We start from the raw sequence: 26192 nt of genomic DNA, 5'->3' as shown, positions 1-26192 counted from the left end.
ATTTTTATTATTTTTATTACTTCCCTTCTACGTGACTTTACCGAAAGAACCAAGAAGATGATATGTCATAATTGTTTTCAATATATTGAAATTCCCAAGCTTTGGCTGCAGGTTATTCAATTCAGCTTCGGTTTATTGTTCATAGCCCGGGCTTCAGTTGGCTTTCAATGCGGCCGTCGTGTTGAGGTTATGACTGGTATCAGTTGTTCACTGATCGTGATTGCTGGCCCGTGTTGGCTCTTCTGAAAATAGTCAATGTCCAGGTCTCTCTACAGTCTACACATAGCATGAGATACAAATACTAATGAGGGTCCACGTCTCTCTGATACTGACCTGAGTTCCTCGTACTTGGGATCCTGAAAGACATAATTGTGCAACTCATGTCAATAAAAATATTCACTCCATCACCAACATCTCCTCTTCTTCCACACACTCATTTCTTGTTGTCAGGATCGATTGACATCACGATACGGGAAAACAATATCTGGCTATTGAATAGGGTGTCCTGCACTGGATAGTCTTTTTGGGCGTCAATATAATTAAATTGTTGTTTTCTATATGTTAATACACCTGCAGTGTTAATCAGGGTTGTCCCTGCAACCTCTGCAAAGAGTGATGAACATGCGATCACTGGGCCATATCGCATGACTCTTCTAGCCCAGTAATAAGGTTTTGAATGAAAAGGAACACAACAACGTGTTATAGTTATATCAAGTTCAGAATAATGTGGTGGCTGGCTAGCTCATAGGTCAGAGCGCCGAGCTCCTACTGCTGAGTTTATGAGTTTGAATCTAAGTTTTAGGCGCCAGTAATTATTAAGGAAGGCCTTCCAGGGTCTCAACCCCTTTTTTAGTCTCGCGTTGGGAAGTTTGGCCATTTCCACTGTAAGAGGAGGAATTTGCACGTGGATAGAAACTAATTCTAAAAGGAAACCCCAATATACGTAAGAGATAGCACTTTAGCGTGTAAACAGGTAGATTCACAAACCGACTTTCTTTACTGTAATCTCCGAGTAACTTTGCAGATCGCTGGGTTTTGGAGTTTCATACATCTGCGTAATCAACCAATTCTTACATCCATGATTGGAGGATCTGCTAAAGCAAGGGAATGTCATCTATCTGGATTTTCATTTTCCTCTCACATTGATAAACACCCAAGTGGATTGGTTTAACATTCCACTTGGGTTTTGTCAAGTTGTGGAAGCAGGGATGCCTCATCACCTGCAGGAAGGCGAGTGGGTCCTTCACTGCGAGGGCCGCGAGCAGCTCGTTGATCTCCTGCTCCAGGCCGCGTGCTCTGTTCTCATAAAGAGCGATGTTCGCCTGGATCCGGGACAGCACAGAGCAGCCCTCCTCGTCCACGTGCTCCAGCGCCTCCCTCTCCTCCTCATTCAGCTGCTGCCTCTTGCGCTCAAACTCTCGGCTGATCTGCGCTTTCATCCCATGTAGAGACTCCTGCGCAGAAGGGGACGATCATCAGTTGTTGAATCACTCACATGCTACTGTATGTGTCTGGCTGTACCTATATGTGTCTGTGTGTCTATCTGTAATTCCACATGTCTATCTCGATATCTAAATGTCTCTGTGTGTCATGAACATAATGCACTAGTATGTTCTCCAGGTTGTATTTGGTTAACTGTGTGTAGTGGGGTATAGCTGATGAGGCTCGTGAAGGATGCTACTGTGCAGTTGTAGTCAGTCGCCCTCCAGCAACAATGGAGGGCAGTGGAGCGACACTCACAACAATGAGTGGAGCGCCGGTTGGAAAAAATACAGCAAGTTGGCACAGTAGGGGGGTACAGATGGTGCATCTACCAGTCATCTCAGTCAGCCATCCCATGGTACCTGGGTGTTTCTCGAGACCTGTCAGCGAGCCTTCGACACTTCATGTGGCCTCAAAGTGCACCTGGCCTGGCACAGGTGCCATGGTGTCATCACTGTCACTTAGTGGAAAATGGCGGGTATTGGTATAGCTGACTCGTCAGATGCGTGTATTGGCCAGTGCTGGCTACAGGCTCATTAATATGTGAATGCATTTTGAGTAGGCTAGATATAACCGTATCTATGGGACCTTTTTGCCAGTATCAAAATAATGAAAAATAATAACAACTTTGACCCTTTCTGTCAATAAAACAGGGGTCAGGATGTTCAAACACTAAATAGATACCTTTTATAAGGCATCAAGTTTGCATTAGCCACACATTCTTGTGACAGCACTTGCATGCAAACAAACATGCTTTGATAATTATATATATTATTCTGCTCACATTTTCGTGTTCTCTGGTCTAACACTGGTGATACAAGGTCACAAAAGAAGGCTGTCTCTGGTGTAGGACAATCAGTTTCAAAGACAACTCCATATATTATAATATCACTACATGTTTGTTTGCATGTTTTTCCACAAGTATGTGTGGTTAATGCAAACTTGATGCCTTGTAAAAGGTATCCAATTGTTTTATTTCTAGAAATGGTAAAACCTATACTTATTTTTTTTTATCATTTTAGTTATAACTGGTCGAAGCTGATGGAGATCCGGGAGGGTGTCTACTGGCCATGGCACATTGGGTTTATAAGGAAAGCTTTCATGCGATGAGGCAGGACAACTGCTCCTCTAGCCAGTTTCTCAGCACCTCTTTTGCACCCGTTGACATGCACCAGCAAGCAGTGAGAGCGAGGATAGCGGGACTTTCGGGGAGCAAGTGGGACTTCCATCCCTGGCTGTGAATCTGTCAAATATGCTCTTAGTCTTGTTGGCGCAATCAGATGGTGATAGTTGACGATGGGCGTTTCCTTCATCACATTTATGATTAGGATTTGCCGGTTGGGGGACAGCGAAGCTCTTGGATGTGGTGGTCACGGACCGAGTGTTGACTTGCGGGGACTAATGGAAGGGGTCTGAACATCTGTGAAAACTACTGGAAATCTGTGGAAACTACTGACATCCATGAAAACTGACATCTGTGAAAAATACTGACATCTGTGAAAATTACCGGAAATCCGTAAAAACGACTGACATCCCTGAAAACTACTGACATCTGTGAAAGGATTTGTACAGCTCATCGGATTTCTCCACTATAAATACATATTCTCAGAACCAAGCAATCTTTATTTTACATGCCAATATCGCCCTCAATAAAGTAGGCATCAGTGCACATTACAGCCGAATGGGAATGGTGCAGGGGGCACGGAGCAACAGGAATGAAAACAAAAGAAACCCATCACGATCTCAGCGGCTAACACCAATTGAGCGAACTGCAAGGTGGTCCAGATCTCTCGTGACCCCCAATTAATGTACCCCTCACATTTTCTTTCCTTTGCATATTCATTCATGTTTTAAATACACCTTGAAAAAAATATAAAGTTTTACAGAATAAAATGTGGATCACAAGACAGTTGGACCACCCTGTAGATTGCAACCGCGACGCTGTTTGGAAACAGTTTGATATCTTCATACCGGTGGTGGCAATTCACGTGACCCAAAATCGAGCACCATGGAGGCGAGTGTTGTATGAATGTGTAGTGACTGGGAATGTCACTGTATGGTGCCGGGCCTGTCAGGCCACGGCGTGTGATGCATCGTCTTTGTGTACACCCCAGAAAGGGGGTGTAGTACCAGCCCTGGTGGAGGCTGGCGAAGCGCTGTTAGCGCAAGGGCACCACGCACAGCGTGCGATGTGGGCTTCCACCACAGGGAGCGAGAGGATGTCAGCCAGCCAGGGTTACTTTGGGCGATGGCACTCTGGCTGACCCCGTGGACACGTGACCGGAAGTAACAAGAGGGGGCCCCCAGGTGGAGGGGGCTAACGGGTGGTCACGTGGTCCGAAGAGAGCTGTCGAGAGCCTTGGGGTAAATGCGAGAGAGATCTCGAAGGTGGGCGGGGCCAGAGGCGGAGCCGGCCCCAGCCCGGAGAGATATAAGGCGGGTCCCAGGAAGGGATCGGGGTTCTTCGTGATGCAGCGCTGGAAGATTCCCGTCAAGTACTGAAGAGGCTCCGCCACGTGGTCCGGACAGGGATAGCATAGAGCTTAGGTGTTAATGTGTCACTGTAGTTAGTCGGGTGGTCATCACCCGAGACATATATTTTGTTGCTGTTAATAAAGTGTTGCTCCCAAGAGAACGTCTGTGACTCAGTTGGACTCACTACAAAGGTATGGATGTAAAATTTATTTCGCACTGTACGTAGCCAACCATGCTAATCGGAGGTGCTGATGAAGGACAACGAGCTAAACACAAAAAGCAGTTTTAAAGAATGAGTTTTCAATCTAGATCAGTGGTTCTTAACCTTTATTGCAGCCTTGCATCCCATTGGTTCTCAATCGTTAAAATGTTTTATAATGTATATATTAAACAGTAGTTGTACTTGCTTTAACGTGCTTAATTTATTAATTTGCTCTTTTCTATGTCTGCTTGCCCTGGTGAGGATCGCGGTGGCAGCATTTTGAGTAGGGTGCTCCAGACCTCCCATTCCCTGGCGACAGACTCCAGCACTACTGCACTGTACACTACACTAAACACTACTACACTATACTCTACTACATTATACACTACACTACTAGACACAGACATAGTTCCGTCAGCGTGTCCTGGGCTGGCCACGGGGTCGTTGCCAAGTGGGACATTCCCTGTAGAGTTCCGAGTCAGTCTATCGGGGGGCACCCTTACCAGGTACCCGAACCACCTCAATCCAGAGGAGCAGCGGCTTGACTTTGAGATTCTCCCAGATTATTGAGCTCAACACCCGATAATGGAGAGTGAACCCATCAACCCTGCAGAGAAACTTACTTTCAGCCCCTTGTACCGCGATCTCATCCTTTCAGTCATTACCCAAAGCTCATGCCCATAAGTGAAGGTGGGAACGTAGTCGACCTGTTAACCGCGAGGTTTGTTTGAGAACTCAGCTCCTGCTTCACTACCACGGAATGGTATGGCACCCGCAACACTGCGTATGCCACACGGATCCACTGGCCGATCTCCCACTCCCACTTACCATCACTCGCGAAAGAGATGTCGAGGTACTTAAACTCTTCCACTAAGGACATCTGTTCCCCCCTCACCTGGAGAGAACAAATCCATCATCTCCCGGGAGTGAACCATGATTTCAGATGTGGCAGTGCTGATCTTCATCCCAGCAGCTTCACACTCGGCATCAAACCATTCAAGTGCATGCTGGAGATCACAGACTGACGAGGCAAAAAGCACCTCCATGCCCCCATACTGTATCCTCTCCATACCTCGACGGCGCCTTAATATCCTGTCCATGAAAATCACAAATATGACTGGAGACAAGACGCAGCCTTGGCAAAGTCCAACACCCACAGTGAACGACTTTGATTTAACACCTAGGATACGGACAGAGCTCTCACTCCAGGAATAGAGGGACCAGAGAGCACACAAAAGCAGAACTGGTACATCATATTCCCACAGCACCTCCCACAAGACATTGCGGGGAACACGGTTATATACTTTCTCCAAATCTACAAAGCAGAGGTAGACTGGAGAAGCACTCCCACGACTCCTCAAACATCTGTGAGAGGAAAACGAGCTGGTCCATTGTTTTACGACCATGATGGAATCCATATTGTTCCTCTTGAATCTGAGGCTCAACCACCTGGCTGAAGCCATATCTTCAGCACTCAGGCAAACGCTTTACTTGACGAGCTGAAGAGTGTGATTGTTCTGTAGTTGGTTCACACCTTCTCGTCCTCTTTCTTAAAAATGGGAACCACCACCCCAGTCTGCCAATCCAGAGGTAGTGTACCCGTCGCCTTCCATGCAACATTAAAGAGGCGTGTTAACCATGACACTCTTATGCTGTCGAGTGCTTTCAACAATCCTGGGCAAATCTTGTCCACACCAGCAGCTTTGCCATTACGAAGGCACTCGACCACCGCAGCGACTTCGACAGCCATGATGGATCTGACCCCCCCCCCGCCCCAGCTGTGTCCAGGGTTGCTTCCTGAAAGGAGGGGATGTCCACTGGGTTGAGGAGCTCCTGAAAGTGTTCCTAACACCTCTCAATTATCTCCTTAGCTGAGGTCAATGTTATGCCACCCTTACTGAAAACAGCCTGGGCCACGTCCCGTCGACCTCTTCTAAGGCATTGGATTGGTTTGCCAGAAGATTTTTCAGGCTGCCCAGTAGTCCCTCTCCATAGCCTCTATAAACTCCTTCCATGCCGAGGCTTTTGCTTCAGCGACTGCAACAGCTGCTGCCCTCTTGGCAAGCCGGTACCTCTCATTAGAGCCGGGAAACCTTTTTCTGAGCATAGCTCAGAAAGCCTCCTTCTTCAACATGAAATCTTCCCTCACCACTGGTATCCACTAGCGGATCCAAGGGTTCCCGCCATGACAGGCACCCAATGCCTTCAGGCTACAGCTTATCGCAGCTGCATTCACAATCGAGATCCTGAACATCGTCCACTCGGACTCAATTTCTACGACCTCCCCTGGGGTACAGGAGAACTTTCCCAGAGGTGGAAGTTGAAATCTCTCTGCACTGGGTCTTCTGCCAGACATTCCCAGAAAACCCGCACTATTAATTTGGGCCTTCCATGTCGTTGCCCCAAGTGTCAGATCCAACTTACTACCAGGTGGTGATCAGTTGACACCCCTGCCTCTCTCTTCATCCGAGTGTCCAGATCATACGGCCTTAGGTCCGATGATACAACTATGAAGTCAATCATTCACCTTCGTCCCAAGGTTCTCTGGTACACTTATGAGCTCCTTGTGTTCGAACATGGTGTTTGTCCTTGAAATGCCGTGATTAGCACAGAATTCCAATAACATCTCACAGTTGGGTTCAGATCAGGAAGGGGGATTCCTCCCAATCATGCCTCTCCAGGTATTTCCATCGTTTCCCAAGTGACCATTGAAGTCACCCAGTAAACGATGGTGTTGGTAGGTAGTACTGTCGAGCACTGCACCCACCGTCTCCAAGACAGCCGAATACTCTGAACTCCTATTTGATGCATAAGCACAGACAACAGTCAGAGTTGTCCTTTATGAGACCCGAAGTCTCAATGAGGCGACCCTCTCCTCCACTGGGACAAACTCCATCTGAAGAGCACCCAGCCGGGGGTTTGTGAGTATCCCCACACTCACCAGGGGTTACTCCAGAATAGGAAAGACACCACCCCCTCTTCTTGGTTCTTTCGGTAAAGTCACGTAGAAGGAAAATAATAAAAATAAAACATAATAAAATAATTCTCACGACGTTTCGGCCACAACGCAAGCAGCCGTCCTCAGGTGGAGAACAGGTCTGTCAAGTAGACAGTCTGAATGGCATGCCCCATGCTTGGAGCGACTATTTATGTTGGGATGGAGGGGCGAAGAGCGTCTTGACAAAATAATTTGCATATCAAGAGGAATTTAGAATATTTATGGGAAATGCAGATATGCGATTAGTACTACTTGTGAAATGCGTAGGAGCAAAGCATAAAGTGTAATGTTTAATACAATGCATAACGTAATATATAGTATCGTAATTGTATAGTGAATATACAGCAGTCTGGTATACAGTTGGGTGGGTAGAATAATACATAGTGTAATATTACAATGTATAGTCTAAAAGCATATTAGTTGCTGTGGCGCCATATTATTAACATTCCTTCCTTTTATTAATTCTAACCTTACTCCCTCCCTTTGATACTGCTAATCCTGCATAATGCATGGGCATAATGACTTTAAACCCCTCGCCAAACCTCCTACGCATTTCACAAGTAGTACTAATCGCATATCTGCATTTCCCATAAATATGCTAAAATCCTCTTGATATGCACTCCGCAGGGAATGGATTCTTTGCTCCACTGCAAGCTTCCTACCACCACTCTCCCATTGACATATTTCGTTGCTTCCTCTTAGTACCTTTCACGCGACGGTCAATGGTATAGTGTATAGCATATTGTATAATAATAATAAATAGTATTAAAGTGTAATGTTTAATACAATGTATAAGGTAATATATAGTATCGTAATTGTATAGTGAATATACAGCAGTGTGGTATACAGTTGGGTGGGTAGAATAATACATAGTGTAATATTACAATGTATAGTCTAAAAGCATATTAGTTGCTGCGGCGCCATATTATTAACATTCCTTCCCTTTATTAATTCTAACCTTACTCCCTCCCTTTGATACTGCTAATCCTGCATAATGCATGGGCATAATGACTTTAAACCCCTCGCCAAACCTCCTACGCATTTCACAAGTAGTACTAATCGCATATCTGCATTTCCCATAAATATGCTAAAATCCTCTTGATATGCACTCCGCAGGGAATGGATTCTTTGCTCCGCTGCAAGCTTCCTACCACCACTCTCCCATTGACATATTTCGTTGCTTCCTCTTAGTACCTTTCACGCGACGGTCAATGGTATAGTGTATAGCATATTGTATAATAATAATAAATAGTATTAAAGTGTAATGTTTAATACAATGTATAAGGTAATATATAGTATCGTAATTGTATAGTGAATATACAGCAGTGTGGTATACAGTTGGGTGGGTAGAATAATACATAGTGTAATATTACAATGTATAGTCTAAAAGCATATTAGTTGCTGCGGCGCCATATTATTAACATTCCTTCCCTTTATTAATTCTAACCTTACTCCCTCCCTTTGATACTGCTAATCCTGCATAATGCATGGGCATAATGACTTTAAACCCCTCGCCAAACCTCCTACGCATTTCACAAGTAGTACTAATCGCATATCTGCATTTCCCATAAATATGCTAAATTCCTCTTGATATGCAAATTATTTTGTCAAGACGCTCTTCGCCCCTCCATCCCAACATAAATAGTCGCTCCAAGCATGGGGCATGCCATTCAGACTCTGTCTACTTGACAGACCTGTTCTCCACCTGAGGACGGCTGCTTGCGTTGTGGCCGAAACGTCGTGAGAATTATTTTATTATGTTTTATTTTTATTATTTTCCTTCTACGTGACTTTACCGAAAGAACCAAGGAGATGAATCCCTGCAGTCACGAAAGCTTTAAATCTAAATTTACACCACCCCCTATCAAGAAGTTTGGTTCCAATGCCAATGCTGTGTGTGGAGGTGAGACCGAATCTATCTCGTTGGTAACTTTCCACCTCCTCCACCAGCTCTGGCTCCTTCTCCCCAAGTGACGTGACATTCCACGCCCCAATAGCAAGTGTCCATTGCCAAGGTCCAGCCCGTTTGAGACCATCCTTCTCTCCGTATTACTGGCATCACACCTGCCCCTCCCCCTTCGTCCTGCGAATGGTGGGCCCACAGGTTGGCGTCATATAGCCATTTGGGCTGGATCCCACTGGGTTACGTGGGTCACCCAGCCACCAGGCGCTTGCCAGCGGACACCACCCCCAGAGAACCTGTCTCGGCTAGGTTCTCTGATTTATGTATTTTTAAATCATTCATGAGCGCCTTTGTGTTTAGACGATTTACCTCCTAAAAAAATCTAGCATGTCTCGCACCCCAACGAAGGGCAGCTCACACCTCCAGGGAGTGTGTGCACCCCAGGTTAAGAACCACTCATCTAGATGATTTAAAAGTACTTTGCTCCAATGTTTTCCTAATATCAGAAGGAAGAGCGTTCTCGTCGGCCACAAAATCAAGTGCAACAGTTTAACACCTAAGTTTTCGCGACCAATATCATTCATAATATAGGTTTCTGAGGTTAGATCGCGTAAATATAAATGTGTCATTAAACTAGCCACCACCCAACACAGATAATTAGTAAGGTTTGATACGTAATTAGAAGATGCCAATCCATTACAAATAAAGCACACCGGTGTGCTGGAAAGCAAGTCCACAACATTTACAATCTGAGTACAACGTTTCGCCAGTAATTACAACTAGCTTCATCAGGTAACAACCAGATTTGTGGAGAAATCCTGTTTCGTTCCTTAAATACAGGGATAGATTTGATGACGACACTAGTGAGCCCTTCTTGTGTGATGGGGGGTGGGATTAATGAATGCATATGAAATGCAATAAGTATTCAATTCCGGTTGGGTTATTCATATGGTAATCAACGTACATTATGCATGCACATTTTGCATGTACATAACATGAATTGCACTAATGCTATGAAACAGTAAAAGGCTCGAGGTGGTGATGGCATGTGGCGTTGACTGACGTGTTGACCTCTAAATATTGTGTCAATACCCTATTCACATCGTTTCATTGTTAGAACAAGGAAACCGTTTTAATGGACGGCCTTTAGAATGTTGGATCGGGTTGCGTTTAGATGGTCGCATTCAGATTAGGGGGTGTTGTTGTTTCTCTTGCAATTAGGTGTTTATTTAAATGTAGGGTTGATGCATATGTAGTGGTGATACGCGCTGGCAGTAGGGATCGTGTGGCAGCGCGTGGTGATTGGTTATGTGGTGGTGACACGCGCTGGAAAAAGGGATCGTGTGGCAGCGCGTGGTGATTGGTCAACTAGGGTGGGTGCTCACATCGCGGTCCGCATAGGCTCCATCCCTCGGGAGCGGAGGACTATAAAAGGGGATGTGCGCGGGCGCTCGGGGAGTTGGTAACCAGTGAAGACGGAAGACGGAGGAGGAAGAGATAGGGCCCTGAGACCCCTAGCCCCGCTTTCCTTGTAAGGGCCGGGATCCTGTGTGGCTCAGAGGCGGGACCTTGGGAACCGCGGCCGGACGTCCTTGTGAGGGCCGGGCTACGGGACCCAGTGGTCGTGATCCATACCCCAGCTGGGGTGGGTCTGTGAGTTCCCCTGGAAGCTACGGGGCTGGAGAGCCCGTGTGTGTGTAGCCGGGTGGAACGTGTAGCGTGAGCTGTAGTTGTCCACACGTGTTATTGTGGCTAAGGAAGAGCTGTAGTTGTCCACACGTGTTATTGTGGCTAAGGAAAGTGTTAATAAAGTGTGCTACCCGTCAAGTGGTCTCCCGCCGTAATTTACAATATTACAACTGGCGTCAGAAGTGAAACAGTCTTCCAGCCATGGATACCAGGAAGACTCTTCGGACTCACGAGATTGACCGGGAGGAAAACCACGATGACACGGGCCAGCAGGCATCGGGGGGAGAAGAAGAGGAGATGCCGGCGCCACAGGACCCCTCATGGGCGCCCAACGAGCCGCTGGGGTCCGATGTCGGACTCCGCGACGCGCACTCCCGCCTGGCAGAGCTGCTACTCGCCGCGGCGTCCATCCTAGCGGAGATCACCACGTCTGGAGGAGGGAGAGCGTCGACGGACATCGAAAGGGCTCGCGTTGCAGATTCCCGCCAAAATGTGCTTCACACAAATTACTTTGAAAATCCCGCCATTTCCACCGAGCGGCCGTCTGTTGGCGGGAATCGCGAGCAACACGTGGCGGGGGTCCTCCAATCTCTGCCGCTCACGTCATCAGCGTGCGCTACGGGCCGCCATCAGACACCCGTCATAGGGGCCGCCATTTCTCCTATCGACGGTGTGGCGCGGGAAAATCACGAGGCGGAGGACGACATTATTTTCCAGCAGCGTCTTCCCGCGTTGACGGCTTTCAAGGCGGAAGGGGGTGACTGGGGCACATTCCAGCGAAGATTTCTCGCCCATTAAGAGATGTCGGCCTGGTCCGACGCTACGGCGCTACGGGCACTGCCTGCGATGCTGGACGACAACGCGCTCGCGGCCTTCAGGTCCGCCCCGAGATCGGCCCGCTCCACGCTCAAGGCCGCGCTGGGCCTCATGGCCAAGGTGTACGGACCACCTTCGGCCTGCCGCCATCAATTTTACGAGCGATGGAAGGCGGACACGGAGACCGCGCTCGCCTACCGCACGGCGTTGTTGGCTCTCGCGGACGCCGCATTCCCTCGTATGGACGAGGAGAGGCAGGACGCTATGGTTTTGGAACAACTGCTGAAGTTGGTTCAGGACCTGGGGGTCTCCATCAACACAGCCGACGAAGTGGACATATGTTCGTTGCGTGTTGCGACGAGCATCCAGGCGCACGAGGTCCTGAAGCGGAAACAGGTGGTCGTCTGCGCTTCTGCCGCGGTCTCAGCTCCGGCACCCGGTGGACACCGAGCCCCAAGTCATTCGCCCACGGGAGGAGGCGTTCGCTGCAGCACGACCAGGGGATTGGAGGTCGGGGGGTCGTTCGACTCTGCGATCGACCCGCAAGCTGGAGCAACCGAGACCTCCGACGTCCCTCGTCACGTGCTACAACTGCGGCCTTCAGGGCCACGTGGCGTCCGGGTGCCGCGCTCCATGTCAGCGCGCCACAGGACCTCGGCTGGACGACGACCAAGGCCCCAAGTCATCCCAACTACCCCCAGCAAGTCGCGGCACTTCACATGCTCGGCCTACATACACGACACACATGGGCCGCCACTTTGCGGCGGAGGAGGTGCGATTGGGGGCCGGGGATTCGGTTCGGAAAGGGGGGTTCGTACGGGGCCCGGGGGAAATGAAATGGTCCGAGTTGGGCCACAGAATAGTGGCTGCATCGGCCGGCTCGTCTGTCATGACAGGATTCATAGACGGTATCGAGGTCAGGGTGTTGGTGGACACGGGAGCGTCGGCGACTATCATTTCCGATCTCATTTATAACATTCTCCCCGTCCAATGTCGACCTCTGCTCCCGGTGAACGTGCCATGTTACGCCGCAAATGGGGGCTCGTTGGGCATTGTCGGTCAGATTCGGGCGAGCATTTGCATAGGGAATATTAAATTGGCGGGACCTGTTTTGGTCTCCTCTTCCCTGGCGGTTCCTTGTCTGTTGGGTACAGACTTTTTGGCTAAGATGCCCATTAAAATTCTGGTTGATCAAGGTTGTATTGAGCTGCCATCGGGTCGCCGTATTTCCTTTTTGTCTAACCCTACTGAAATGCGGACGGCTTGTGCGACGATCCAAGCGCTAGCGACCCATACGGTGCACGTGCCCCCGGGTGCGCAGATGTTGGTACCCCTCCGGTTGCGGAAGCCATTGGGTGGGAAGACTGCGGGACAAGGCGTGCTTTTGGGTCCGTCGAATAGAGCTGTCGGGGGTCTGGATTTGGCGGTGGCTCAAACGTTGGTTCGGGCTGACGGGGACCAGTTTGTTATGGTTTTGAACGCTGGTTCGCGGCCGGCCGTTATTCCGCAGGGCACCGTGCTTGCTCACGCGGCACGGGTCCCTGCGGAAGAGCGGCTTATTGCGCATGTTGATCCCGTCCCGGCACAGAAAATTCTATCAGGTGAGGACCTTGAATGGGTGGACTTGCTGTGTGCGGGCTCCGGTGATTTGTCGAGGGTGCAATTGGGTGCGCTGCGCGCGCTGCTGATCGAATTCTCCCATGTGTTCAGCAAGCACAAATATGATATTGGGTGCACGGACCTGTTACACCACCACATTGAAACAGGTGATGCGGCACCAGTCCGGCAGAATCCCTTCCGGCTGAGTCCTGCCGAGAAGGAACACGTTCAATCGGCCATCAATGACATGCTGACTGCCGACATCATTTCGCCCTCATCCAGTTCGTGGGGAGCACCTATAGTTCTGGTTAAGAAGCAAGACGGGTCCTTGCATTTTTGTGTAGATTTCCGTCGCCTTAATAAGATCTCCGTGGCTGACGCATATCCGCTCCCCAGAATGGATGAGTCTCTGGACGCATTATCCGGGGCGCGGTATTTTTCTACACTTGACTTACTGTCGGGATTCTGGCAGCTGCCACTCGACGATGAGTTGTTGTGTGTGTCGGGTTATGAAATTTTTATGAAAATAAAAAAAATTAATAATTTTCCGAAAAATGTGCAAATCGCATTAATTATGTTAATGTGTGTATTAACATGCATAAATTATGATAATGCGTGTAATTATATGCATAAATTATGATAATCACGGAGATAATCGTAGTAATTTATGCGGATGCTTGCGATGATGTTAATGTGAGCAGTTGTGATAATTAAGCTTAGCTTCGTTTATCCAGTGTTATATCAATCAGGATAACACGATTAGCATCGATTAAACGTTTATCGATTATCTTAGTGTGTTTATGTTATTTTAGGTCTCCATTTTCATATCTCATCGCAGGTAACAGCTCTTATGAATAAGATAGTTTTGCATGGATTTGGAAAGAAGCACTCGAACAGTTGGTGTTAAGCAATTTTATTCTAACAAGCATGTGACATTCCATCATGCAAAAGCAGATATACGTCAATAAATTCATGGGCAAGATTATGCAATTAACGAAAATGAATGACTAAAAATACTTCTTCATTGGCGAAATTATGCAGTTAACGAAAATGAATGACTAAAACATTTCTTATTCATGTAACTCGACGGCAGCAACTGCTTTGCACGATCCGTTGATATTGAACGCACCACCTCGAAATGGCAACCCTTTCTGAAACGCAATGAGAATTTTTTTCTTATTCGTGTGCGTGCTGTGTGTGTGTTGTCCCCTTTTAATATTAATTAATTCTTAGAGCCGGGAGTTGTGTCGTTAGCTTGTGTGGTGTGGGAGGATACGAACAGCGGCCAGACGTTTTCTCTGGGTAGGGCGTGGCCGCCGCGAGCCCCTGCGTGTCTCTGCTTGTGCGCTCTCTCTCCCTCCACTGCTGGATGACGAGCTGGCACGACGCTCGGTGACGCCCGGTGACGTCCGAGTCATGCTGCTCTTGCGCTCTCTCTCCCTCTACTGCTAGATGACGAGTTGGCACGACGCTCGGTGACTCCCGGTGACGTCCGAGTCGTGCTGCTCTTGCGCTCTCTCTCTCTCCACTGCTGGATGACGAGTTGGCACGACGCTCGGTGACGCCCGGTGACGTCCGAGTCGTGCTGCTCTTGCGCTCTCTCTCTCTCCACTGCTGGATGACGAGTTGGCACGACGCTCGGTGACGCCCGGTGACGTCCGAGTCGTGCTGCTCTTGCGCTCTCTCTCTCTCCACTGCTGGATGACGAGTTGGCACGACGCTCGGTGACGCTCGGTGACGTCCAAGTCGTGCTGCTCTTGCGCTCTCTCTCCCTCTACTGCTAGATGACGAGTTGGCACGATGCTGTCCTTGAAGATGCTCGGTCGCTCGTGTCGCTCGGTGGCGCTGGGTGTCGCTTGGTGTCGCTCGGTGTCGCTCGGTGTCGATCGGTGGCGCTCGGTGGCGCTCGGTGGCGCTCGGTGGCGCTGGGTGTCGCTCGTTGTCGATCGGTGGCGCTCGGTGGCGCTGGGTGTCGCTCGGTGTCGCTCGGTGTCGCTCGGTGTCGCTCGTTGTCGATCGGTGGCGCTCGGTGGCGCTCGGTGAAGACTTTGACTCTCTTTCTCCACTGCGGGATGACGAGTCGGTTTTGGTTGATGCTGGTTGATCTGGGTGTGTATTAGACACACGGCGCATTCAACAGCGCTGTCCTCCTCCTCACAGCCGTTTGACCAGGCTTTCTCCACTGCTTCGCGCTCTCTGCTTTGCTCGCTTGGCGATCTCCGCCCTTTTACAGGTTGATTGCTTGTCGTCACTCGTCACTCTCTCTGCTCCGTGCTTCCCTTGTTCGTGCAGCTGCCAGCTTCACTCGCACTTAACTTCGTTCTGCGAGAAGCGACACCTGCTATCGGCATCGGTGTTTCGTTTCCTCACGACGCTCCGCCAGCCGGAGCACGGCTGAAACCCAGCCCCGACCCAGGTTGAACTCAGACTTCTGCGACTCGAACGACCCCTCCTCGTTCCATCACTTCTCGAGGCACGACCTGCCCCCGCTCTCTTGCGAGCCCTGTCGCAACGCTGCGTCGCAAGCCGAGTTGCGAGACCGAGCACGACTCGACCCAGACTGCTCTCAGGCGGTGTGCGCCCGTGCCTAACTCAAAACGTGACTCCCCTCTCCTCTCTCCGCGTCTCTTGCGAGAGAAAACAAACAGAATAAAAAAAAAGATATCTTTGGAATGTCAGGCACCGATTCCCCCCTGTGACCTTTTTGCTCCCTCTTTGCTTGCCAGGCCCCGCTGGAAGACAAAGGTGGCTGAGGAGATGTTTGCAATACATTTATGTGGTCCTGTGTGTTACATTTATTCTTGAATTATATTTTATGAGTTCCTTCGGTCTTAGTATCGGGGTTATCATTCGTCTATGTTTAATGAATATTCGTAATGATCCTCGTCACATTATTATTTTGGGGCTTCGCCAAGTTTAGTTCTCCAGAGATTGGTGTTTTATTCTGAGTTATATTTTAATGTCCTGAGGTTAAGCGTAACTATGTTTCCACTTAAGTTTTCTGGAATTCGTACTCTTTAGTTTTTAGGAAGGTCGTGTAGGTAGGAAACATATACTAATAAAAAATATATATTATTGTTTGTTGGTTAATTATCTTTGTTAAGTTTCTACTTTTCGGTAAAGAAAACGTTAAGAAAACGCGAGTTGCAACCGTTATTTACTCTGCACCTTATCGGTACATCTCCAGATGTCTTGGGAGGCTAGTCCATACATCTTTTGTCCATCTGGATGTCTATGACCTCTTTGTGACCGAATTCTTACCAGTTTAATGGCCGTTTCACAGATTCCTGGTGTGCTTGTAGTGGGTTGTTTTCATTATTTAATTTTAAAAAATATATATATATAGATATAATAAAAAAAATATATATATTTTTTTCTTAATTATTCTTAATATTAATAACGGAAACAGGGCATAGATACAACAGAGTCTAAACCTAAGACAGCATTCCGGACCCCAGGGGGCCTGTTCCAGTTTAATCGCTTGCCCATGGGACTCTATTCCGCTCCCGCGACGTTTCAGCACCTTATGGAATTTGTTTTGTCGGGTCTGCAATGGGATACTTGCTTGATTTACCTTGACGATGTCATTGTTTTCAGTAGAACTTTCGAGGAACACCTCCAGCGATTAAGGGGGGTGTTCTTGCGGATGCGATCGGCTAAGTTGAAGTTTAAACCGGCTAAATGCCACCTGCTTCGGAAATCCGTAAGGTACTTGGGCCACGTTGTCGACTCTTCGGGGATCTCCACCGATCCCGCGAAGACGAGCTGTGTCAGTTCATGGCCGACGCCCACGTCGGTTTCTGAGGTCCGCAGTTTCATTGGATTTGCTTCCTACTACCGCCGATTCGTTGAGCATTTCGCCACCATTGCCAAACCCTTGCATGCTCTGACAGCCAAAGGGGTCAGGTTTCGATGGGGGCCAGAGGAGGAGGCCGCGTTCTGCTCCCTTCGGGACGCCTTGGTGGGTGCCCCGCCCTTATGTTACCCTGATTTTACGAGACCCTTCTTGCTGGATACTGATGCTAGTAACACAGGCATTGGCGGGGTGCTCTCACAGGTCGTTGAGGGAGTCGAACGGGTGGTCGCCTATGGTAGCAGGGTTTTATCGCCAGCGGAACAGCGCTACTGCGTGACCCGTCGCGAGTTGCTGGCTATTGTTTTTTTTGTACAGCAATTTAGACCTTATCTCTATGGCCGTCATTTTACGGTTTGTACGGACCACGCGGCGCTTCAGTACGCATTGAGGGTCGCCCAACCCTCGGGCCAATTATCACGGTGGTTGGAGGTCCTCCAGGACTATCAATTTACCACCACTTACCGTAAGGGGTTGCGCCACACCAACGCGGATGCCCTGACGCGGTTGTCGCCTCGTCCCGAATGTGCGTGCTTGATGGGGTCGGCGCGCTGTAAACCGCATGTTGCTGTACCCGAGGGTGAGTTGGTCGCGGCCGTGAATGCACCATTGGTTGACGTTCCTGCTACTCCTGCGGGCGGGGACTCGCTACTCTCACTGTCTCTCGTTGAGTGGGGCCGACTCCAGATGGCTGACAGCTCCCTGCTCGCGTTGCGTCGCAGGGCGGGGGGTCCCGAGGATGGTCAGAAGCGAGCTAGCTCCTGGCTGCTTAAGCAGGGCCTGCTAATGAGATGGGACAATATGTCCCGGCGGCACGCACTCGTCGTGCCTTCCGCCATGCGGGGCAAAGTTGTTCTGGCCGCACACGAACGCCTCTTACATCTGGGAGTAAACAAAACGCTCGCTCTGCTCCAGCGTGACTATTATTGGCCGGGGATGGGGAGCGATGTGGTCAATATACTGAAGGGGTGTGTGGATTGCGCGAAACGGAAACCACCGCCCGTTGCGCCAAATCCACCACTGCAGTCCATTCAGGTCTCGCGCACTAACGAGATCGTTGCGCTGGATATTTTGGGGCCTTTTCCTGTCACGCCTAGGGGTAACAAGTACCTGCTGGTTGGTGTGGAATACTTTACTCGATGGCCTATGGCGTGGCCACTTGCCAACCAGTCGGCGGCGGCCGTGGCGGATGCCTTTGTCCAGGGCTACGTCTTGGACAAGAGGGCTCCCGAACGCTTGCTGACCGACCAGGGGAAGAATTTTTCGAGCAAATTGCTGCATGAGGTGTGCGACCTTTTGGGTACAAAAAAAGTGCGTCCCTCCCCGTACCACCCACAGACTGACGGGATGGTGGAGCGACTCCACAGAACTTTGACTTCCATGTTGTGCCAGCAGGTGTGCGAGGTGCAGGTTGACTGGGACTTGCAGGTCCCGGGGGTCCTCGCCGCGTACAGGATGGCCCCCCATGCAGCTACGGGATTTTCCCCATTTTATCTGATGTACGATCGGGAGGCCGATCCGCCCATGGAGACTCAGCTGGGGCTTTCCGTGCCATGGCCTAATTCTAAGTTGGCCGACCATATTAAATTTAACATTGCAAAACTGGCCGAGGCACGGGAGGCCGCACGGCTAAATTCAAGGTCTCGCCAAATCGCCAACGAGCGCTTGCGTGCACGGAAGGTGTCCGTGCACGATTGGAAACCGGGCGATAGGGCCTGGCTGCACTGCCCTCATGCACCATTGGCTACGTCGCCTAAATTATTGAGGCCATGGCGGGGACCCGTGGAGGTAGTGCGGGTTGCACGCCCCCAGTGTGTTCAGATAAAATGGGGAAAGCGCCGTTGGTACGTTCACCCCTCCCGGCTGAAACCGTTCTCGCCACCAAATGGCCTTCCTTTATGTCGTGAGGACCGAGCATGTGATGTGACTGACGACCCGGGGAGGGAAATATCTCCGCCTGATCCTCACATGTTTTCGCCCGATCCGCTCCCAGGTGTCTCGGAACTGACGGCTGCCGACCACCGGCGACCGGATCCCCGCGGCACGGGCTGTTCTTCCAGGCCCGAACTGTGCCTTCCTGGGCTGCTGGAGCCACCGGACGGTCGACAGCGTCGCGTCCCGTACGACGGACCGGCCAGGCGGACTCGCACTAGATCGCGCCACTTTTCCTGACCCAATAAATGAGGTGGAGGTGCGGGACGAGTCGGCCGGATCGTCTCATCACGGCGTTCCCCGTCCGTTCGACCGCTCTATCGTTCCGTTCAAGGAGCAAGCGGGAGGGGGATCGGGAGTCGAGGAGACACTGGACACGTCGGTCTTTTCAAAATAACTTTTATAGTGTTACTCGTCGGTTTGTACATAGTTCATTGTTGTTACTGGTTAACGTCGTTGTTGTGTTGTGTTGTTGTGTTGCGTTATGGTTATGTTACGGGGCACACTTGGGGAGTGGGGTTTTTTTTTTTTGGCAGCCGGGCCGGCTGCGAGCTATGTGGGAGGGGGTGATGTAGTGGTGATACGCGCTGGCAGTAGGGATCGTGTGGCAGCGCGTGGTGATTGGCTGTGTATTGATGACGCGCGCTGACAGTGAGGGATCGTGTGGCAGCGCGTGGTGATTGGTTATGTGGTGGTGACACGCGCTGGAAAAAGGGATCGTGTGGCAGCGCGTGGTGATTGGTCAACTAGAGTGGGTGCTCACATCGCGGTCCGCATAGGCCCCGTCCCTCGGGAGCGGAGGACTATAAAAGGGGATGCGCGCGGGCGCTCGGGGAGTTGGTAACCAGTGAAGACGGAAGACGGAGGAGGAAGAGATAGGGCCCTGAGACCCCTAGCCCCGCTGTCCTTGTAAGGGCCGGGACCCTGTGTGGCTCAGAGGCGGGACCTTGGGACCCGCGGCCGGACGTCCTTGTGAGGGCCGGGCTGCGGGACCCAGTGGTCGTGATCCATACCCCAGCTGGGGTGGGTCTGTGAGTTCCCCTGGAAGCTACGGGGCTGGAGAGCCCGTGTGTGTGTAGCTGGGTGGAACGTGTAGCGTGAGCTGTAGTTGTCCACACGTATTATTGTGGCTAAGGAAGAGCTGTAGTTGTCCACACGTGTTATTGTGGTTAAGGAAAGTGTTAATAAAGTGTGCTACCCGTCAAGTGGTCTCCCGCCGTAATTTACAATATTACACATATAGCATCGCACGAGACTGTCCATTAAGGTCGGTGAGAGTGGGAAATAGACCGACTGAACCTTTAAAAGCATATCACTTCTGGTTTGTTGTGCCCTCAATGTTGGGCACGACGTCCCCCTCCCACGCCAAAAGCCACTCCGGTGAAACCGTTAGAAACATCGTTTGGCGGATTTGCGACAATGTGCGAGTCCACTCTGGCATACTTGTCACAGCGTCTCGAACTATACCTGCATGTGCTTGTACGTGTCCTTGAGCTGCTGTGTCTGTGACGCTGCCGACCCCTTGTTCTTCTCTCTCTCCATCTTCTTGAGCCTCAGCTCCTCCTGTGGGTGTCAGGTAAACATCCAGTGCTTAACATTCACTTCATCATCACCATCGTCATCATCAATTAATTTGAAATCCATATAAATAAAAAAACAGACTTTTCAAAGTAACAATGCAGAGACACAATCTGTAGTAACTCTAGAGGAGGGTGGGTTACAGCAGTAAATGATTTCTCACCTGTTTAGCATGTTGGGCTTTTGTCACCGTGATGACCTTGTGTCCTGTGTGGTCTCCTGCAACAGTGCAGACCATACAAATCAGGCTCCCATCCTGTGCACAGTAAAATTGGAGATGCTCCTTGTGTTCCGCACATCTTCGTTCTTCTAGGTTCAAAATGGGAGCCACCAGGACATGGTCCTTCAACTTGGGGTTAATCATGTGAGGCTTCAGGTGGGACTCACACAGGGACATCTCACACCTGAGGCAGGTCTTCACTGCAGGAGTCTCCCCATCACCACAGCCGTCACAGAAGACAACTGCAGCCATCCTCTCTCCAACTCTGAGCTGCTCCACCAGATTGGCGAGCGCCACGTTCCTCTTCAGCTGGGGTCGCTCAGGGAAGGCCGCTCGGCACTGCGGGCAGCTGAAGCTGCTCGCCGTCTCCCAGGCACCGTCCAGACACCGGAGGCAGAACGAGTGTCCGCAGCTCAGCGTGGAGGGGCAGTCAAACGTGCCCAGGCAGATGGGGCAGCTCAGCTCACTGTCTACACAATCACTGGGAGACGCGCTCGCCATGGCCCATGGCTTCACTCGGACTCAGTCGCTCGCCGCGGCTCACGGAGGAGCTATCGCAGCAGCAGCTGCTCACACAGCGGAGACGAACAAGGAAATGAACTGACTTCACCTGCAGTTAAGTTATAAATACCTCGAGACACGCCCTGGAATGTTCCACACGGCGGCTGGGCTCACCTGTGTAGACGTGGCGTTACTGTCATGCACTGTGTAATAGCTAAAACTGATTTTTGTGTTCAGTTTGTTGTTCTTCCCCTGCACTTCGAATTAGCACCTTTAGCTACGTACGGTGTGGAAGAAGTTCAACATACATAGCTTTGACTGGTCTCAAGTGATATAATATTTATACAAACAAAACCCAGCAGCAGCAGCCAGGGACATAGCGATAATGGTTTGTCCCACAAGCTGATTGACCGGCTCGTGTCAGGCTGTGTGTATTGCACAATGGAACCGCACCTTGTGCAAACATTCTGATGTAAAGGTGAACTTGTTTTTTTCCCATCTGTGTCTTTATAAAAAAAATTCTTGCAAGGCCTGTTTGTTTAAGCTTCACAGTCTGTAATCGTCTTCCACCTTTATCAACTAATATTTTAACTACTGGCTTCACGCATCCTCTGTTCATCTGTCAAATATATTTTAGTTTTTTTAATCCTACCACACCGTTTTATTCTGGGTGGACGGTGGTTTTATGTATGTTGAACTTCTTTCACAGCGTACATAGTCAACCATGCTAATCGGAGGTGTGTGGGTGAGTGAGTGGGTGAGTGTATGGGTGAGTGGTTTGGTGAGTGGGTGAGTATGTATGTTGAAATTATTTCGCAGCGTACGTAGCCACTCGTGCTAATCGAAGGTACGAGCGAGTGAATGGGTGGTTGTGGAAGTTGAGTGAGTGAGTGAGTGGGGTGGTTATTTGATGAGAGGGGAAACAGATGGGCAGGAGGATGGGGTGAAGGGTGGGCGAGCGGGCGGTGATGGAGGGAGGGAGGGTGGCTGGGAGGGGCGTGCGGTTGAGTGGTTGGGTCCCTGGGTGGGTGGCCTCACGCATTACAACAGCGAACAGCCCCTGGATAAACAAACATCGTCGTTCGTCTAAGCTCAATATCGGTATGACTATCACTGTACATTTTCCTAATATGCATGAAAATATCTTGCTCGACGTTTAAAATCATCATCACGTAAACAAAAAAGGTCTTCATCACCTATTATTGTCAATGTTGACATTTTAAATCCTGGACTCGCTTAGTTTGGCAGATTCTATAAAAAGAAAAAATTCACAAGGTAAGGTCCACTGAGCTCCGTAGCTCTTTTTTCCCAAAGGCGACCTGGCCACAAATGAAAGCCCAGCGAAGTGGCTTTTCCCGTGGACATTTTCTCAGCCAAAAACTCTAAACACGTGATGTGGATTCTAAATGTCGAGGGGAGAGCGGAGGGAGCGGAGAAAAATCCACGGGACCACGGCGAGAAAGACATGCAAACTGCAAATATACAGCAGTAGGCATCAGGGTCGGGATCGAACCCACGACCTCCTCTGTACCAGGCGAGGTTTTTAACATATCCGAGATACCGTGATGATGATGAGAGAGAGACGCAGACTCCACCTATACAGCAGGGGTCAGGATCGGGATCGAATACACGACCGCATGTATACCAGGCGAGGTAGTTAACATCTCCTAGCCACCGTGATGATGATGAGAGAGAGACATGCAGACTCCAAATATACAGCAGGCATCAGGGTCGGGATCGAACCCACGACCTCTTGTGTACCAGGCGAGGTAGTTAACATCTCCGAGACATCGGGATGATGATGAGAGAGAGAGACACGCAGACTACAAATATACAGTAGGCATCAAGTCCGGGATCGAACCCACGAGCTCCTGTATACCAGGCGAGATAGTTAATATCTCAAAGCCACTGCAGCTAGATGTAAAAAAAAATCACAGAGCAGCGACAACGAACAAGCAAACAACCTGACTTCACCTGCAGTTAAATTATGAACACCACGAGACGCGCCCTGGAATGTTCCCTGCGGCAGCCCTGTTCACCTGTGTAGACGTGTCGTTACATTCACACACACAGTGTCAGGGTGTAAGAGTCGCAATTGATATATTCATACAAAAACCCCACGGTAACCATGAACACGGTGATGGTTTGTCCCACAGACAGGTTACACCAGATAGGGTGAGGCTGGGTTTTTTCAGCGTAAACTGCACGTTGTAAATTCTTATGAAAGTTTTAAAGTTATACGTAGGCTTTCGCAAAGCAATATTATCCGTAATTTTTTATATTTTAGGTTAGATCGCGTAAATATAAAAGTGTAGTTAAACCCGCCACTACCTGACAGCCAATTAATTGCAGTTTGTCACTTAAACAAAACATTCCGATGAGTTACTATAGCACACGGGTTGTGTGTTGGAGAGTAAACCCACAGCATTTACCTTTTGACAATTCTGGCTATTGCCTGATAAAGCTAGTAGTAATCGCCAGCAATACGTCATACTCGAATTGTCATCGTTGTGGATTTCCTCTCCAATACACCACCGGTGTGCTGAAGTAGTAACTAATTGGCACTTTTTATTTAAGTGACAAACCTTACTGATTGGCTGTGTCAGGTGGTGGCAGCTTTAACAACACATTTATATTCACGTAGTCTAACCCTAAAAATTATACTCGTCGCAGTCATGACCTTTTATTTGTTCAGCATCTGTGTTTTAGAATTTTAAATTTGGAATTGTTTAAAATCTACATCAACTTAATGTGTTCGATCTGTGCCTCGTGATCTCTGATGGTCATTTGTAAAATATTTTTTTTCTTGGGATTCGGTTTTAGTCCTGGTGGTTGGCGATCGGCAGGATGGGTGAGTCGGTGGGCAGGTGAATAGGTTGTCAGGTTGAGCAGGTAAGCGGGTGAGCAAATGGGCAGGTTGGAGGGGGGGCCGGGTTATTTGGTGGGTGAGTGATCAGTTGGGTTGGTGTGTGAATGGATGGGCGGGTGATTGGATGGGCACCTATGCAGGTATGAGATGAGTGTGGGCTGGCGGGGAGATGTGAGGGGGGGAGGTCTCTAGATGGCTGGGTGGGTCGTGGGTTAGAGAGTGGCAGATGACCGGGTGGGAGGGTGTTGGGTGCAAATGAGTGGGTGTTGGTTGTAACTTTTTCATCATGCTCTTAGGTTTTTTTCGGTAAAGTCACGTAGGTAAAAATAAATAATGAAAATAAAAGACATAATAATAGAAATAAAATTATAAATCACGACGTTTCGGAGGCAACACAAGTCTCCGTCATCAGGTGGGACCGTCACAGCTAGATTTACTGTATCAAGTGAGGAATTTTGCCTCGTCGTGATTTATAATTTTACTGCTATTATTATTTCTATTATTTTATTTTAATTATTTATTTTTACCCACGTGACTTTACTGAAAAAAAAACCCTAAGAGTATGAATCCTTGCAGTCACGAAAGCTTAAAATCTAGAATATTTCATCATGGTTATTATTTTCATCCACTTCATCATCATCCATCTACCTACTCACATGAATGGCTGCTTAGCCCTCCGCCCCACTACTTCAGCAAAACATCTTCTCTCCATAGTCCTCTGTAAACGACGCAAGTCTCGGTAATCCCCCGGTCAAACGGTCCCAGACATCGCCGTCGCGGTTGTCGAGGTGGCAGGAGTCGAACTCTCCATGCCGCTACTCACGCTACTCATGTGAAAACATCAGTCTGTTGTATATATTGTGATGAAATGATAAATTAAATGTAAAAATGAAAATATGATATTTTAAAAAATTACATTTTTTATTACGTAAAATATGTTAACATGTGTAATTAAGTGTTATTAACTGGAAATGTGTGTTAAGTGTAATTCATGTGTGTGTTCAAAATTATTATTGGACGTGTATGTGATTGTGTGATTATGCGTGAGTGAGTTAATTAAGTGTATGTGATTATGTTTGTGAATATGTTTTTGTGATTATGTGTGTGTGATTATTACGTATGTAATTGCGTGTTAGATTATTATGTATGTGATTATGTGTGTGTGATTATTATTGATTATTATTGACCTCCTGTCAGCGGGCGTTCGCCAATTCACGTGGCCTTAAGGTGCACATGGCCTGGCACAAGCGTCGTGGTGACGTCACCGCCACTTAGTGGCGAATGGCGGTTGTTGTTGTGATTATTATGTATGGAATTGTGTGTTAGATTATTATGTGTGTGTTTGTTATATGTGGTTATGTGTGTGTGTGATCACGTTGTTGGCTCTCGTTGTCTCGGGGTATGTTTCACCAATCGTGATAATTTCAATGATTCTTGCTTTAACAATTATGATTCTCGCTCTGTTTTTATGATTCTCGCTTTAATAATTATGATGTGTAATTATGACAGGTCTCATGATTCAGATCTCACTGCAGGACACAGTTCGCCATTACTACGATGATGCACGAATTTAAGAAAGAAGCACTCGGAACCTGTTTTCAATCTAAGCAAATTTAATATCAACTTACTCTAACATCAAACTCTTATCAAAAGGAATTAATAGCAACGACAGTACTCATGCAAATATACGTACTCATCAATCCGTATGAAATGACAAAAACAAGTATTGCCTAATCTTCACGATCACGTGATGAAAAAAAACAATAGGCAGTCCCTAAAATATATCAATATTCGTACGGAATGCGTGTCCAAAAAAAATTATACATATCAAATATGTCAGAAGCATCAACGATCGGATTTCATGATCACATGATGAAAGAATACTTAAGGCTAACCCACACCAAGTCTCAATGTTAGCATACATGTTAACAAATATATCCTTAGCAAATGTTTAGAAAGCATCAAAAGTCAGATTTTCAAGAGTATGTGATTAACAGACAAACAAACAGCTAATTCTTCACCTGAAGACGGCTACTTGCGTTGTGGCCGAAACGTCGTGAGAATTATTTTATTAT

The 26192-nt window shown here is 48.7% G+C and overlaps 1 protein-coding gene across 1 annotated transcript in view; it reads right to left on the bottom strand.

Annotated features, from left to right (window-relative positions):
* Positions 1 to 21310, bottom strand: part of LOC144733065 (zinc-binding protein A33-like) — a 92804-nt gene extending 71494 nt beyond the window's left edge. The window contains exons 1-4 of the mRNA XM_078614803.1: positions 20691 to 21310; positions 20417 to 20512; positions 1221 to 1454; positions 334 to 356 (exon numbers count right to left, since the gene is read on the bottom strand). Coding sequence (XP_078470929.1) covers positions 334 to 356; positions 1221 to 1454; positions 20417 to 20512; positions 20691 to 21248 — 911 coding nt within the window. The 5' untranslated portion in view covers positions 21249 to 21310. The remainder of the gene's footprint in view (positions 1 to 333; positions 357 to 1220; positions 1455 to 20416; positions 20513 to 20690) is intronic.
* Between the last annotated feature and the right edge of the window lie 4882 nt (positions 21311 to 26192).

This window comes from Lampetra planeri, chromosome 45 (genome assembly GCF_965212315.1).
Source record: "Lampetra planeri chromosome 45, kcLamPlan1.2.h2, whole genome shotgun sequence".
In the NCBI taxonomy this organism is placed as follows: Eukaryota; Metazoa; Chordata; class Hyperoartia; order Petromyzontiformes; family Petromyzontidae; genus Lampetra; species Lampetra planeri.
The sequence above is the reverse complement of the archived record's forward strand: the minus strand, read 5'-3'. Positions and strand labels throughout refer to the sequence as shown.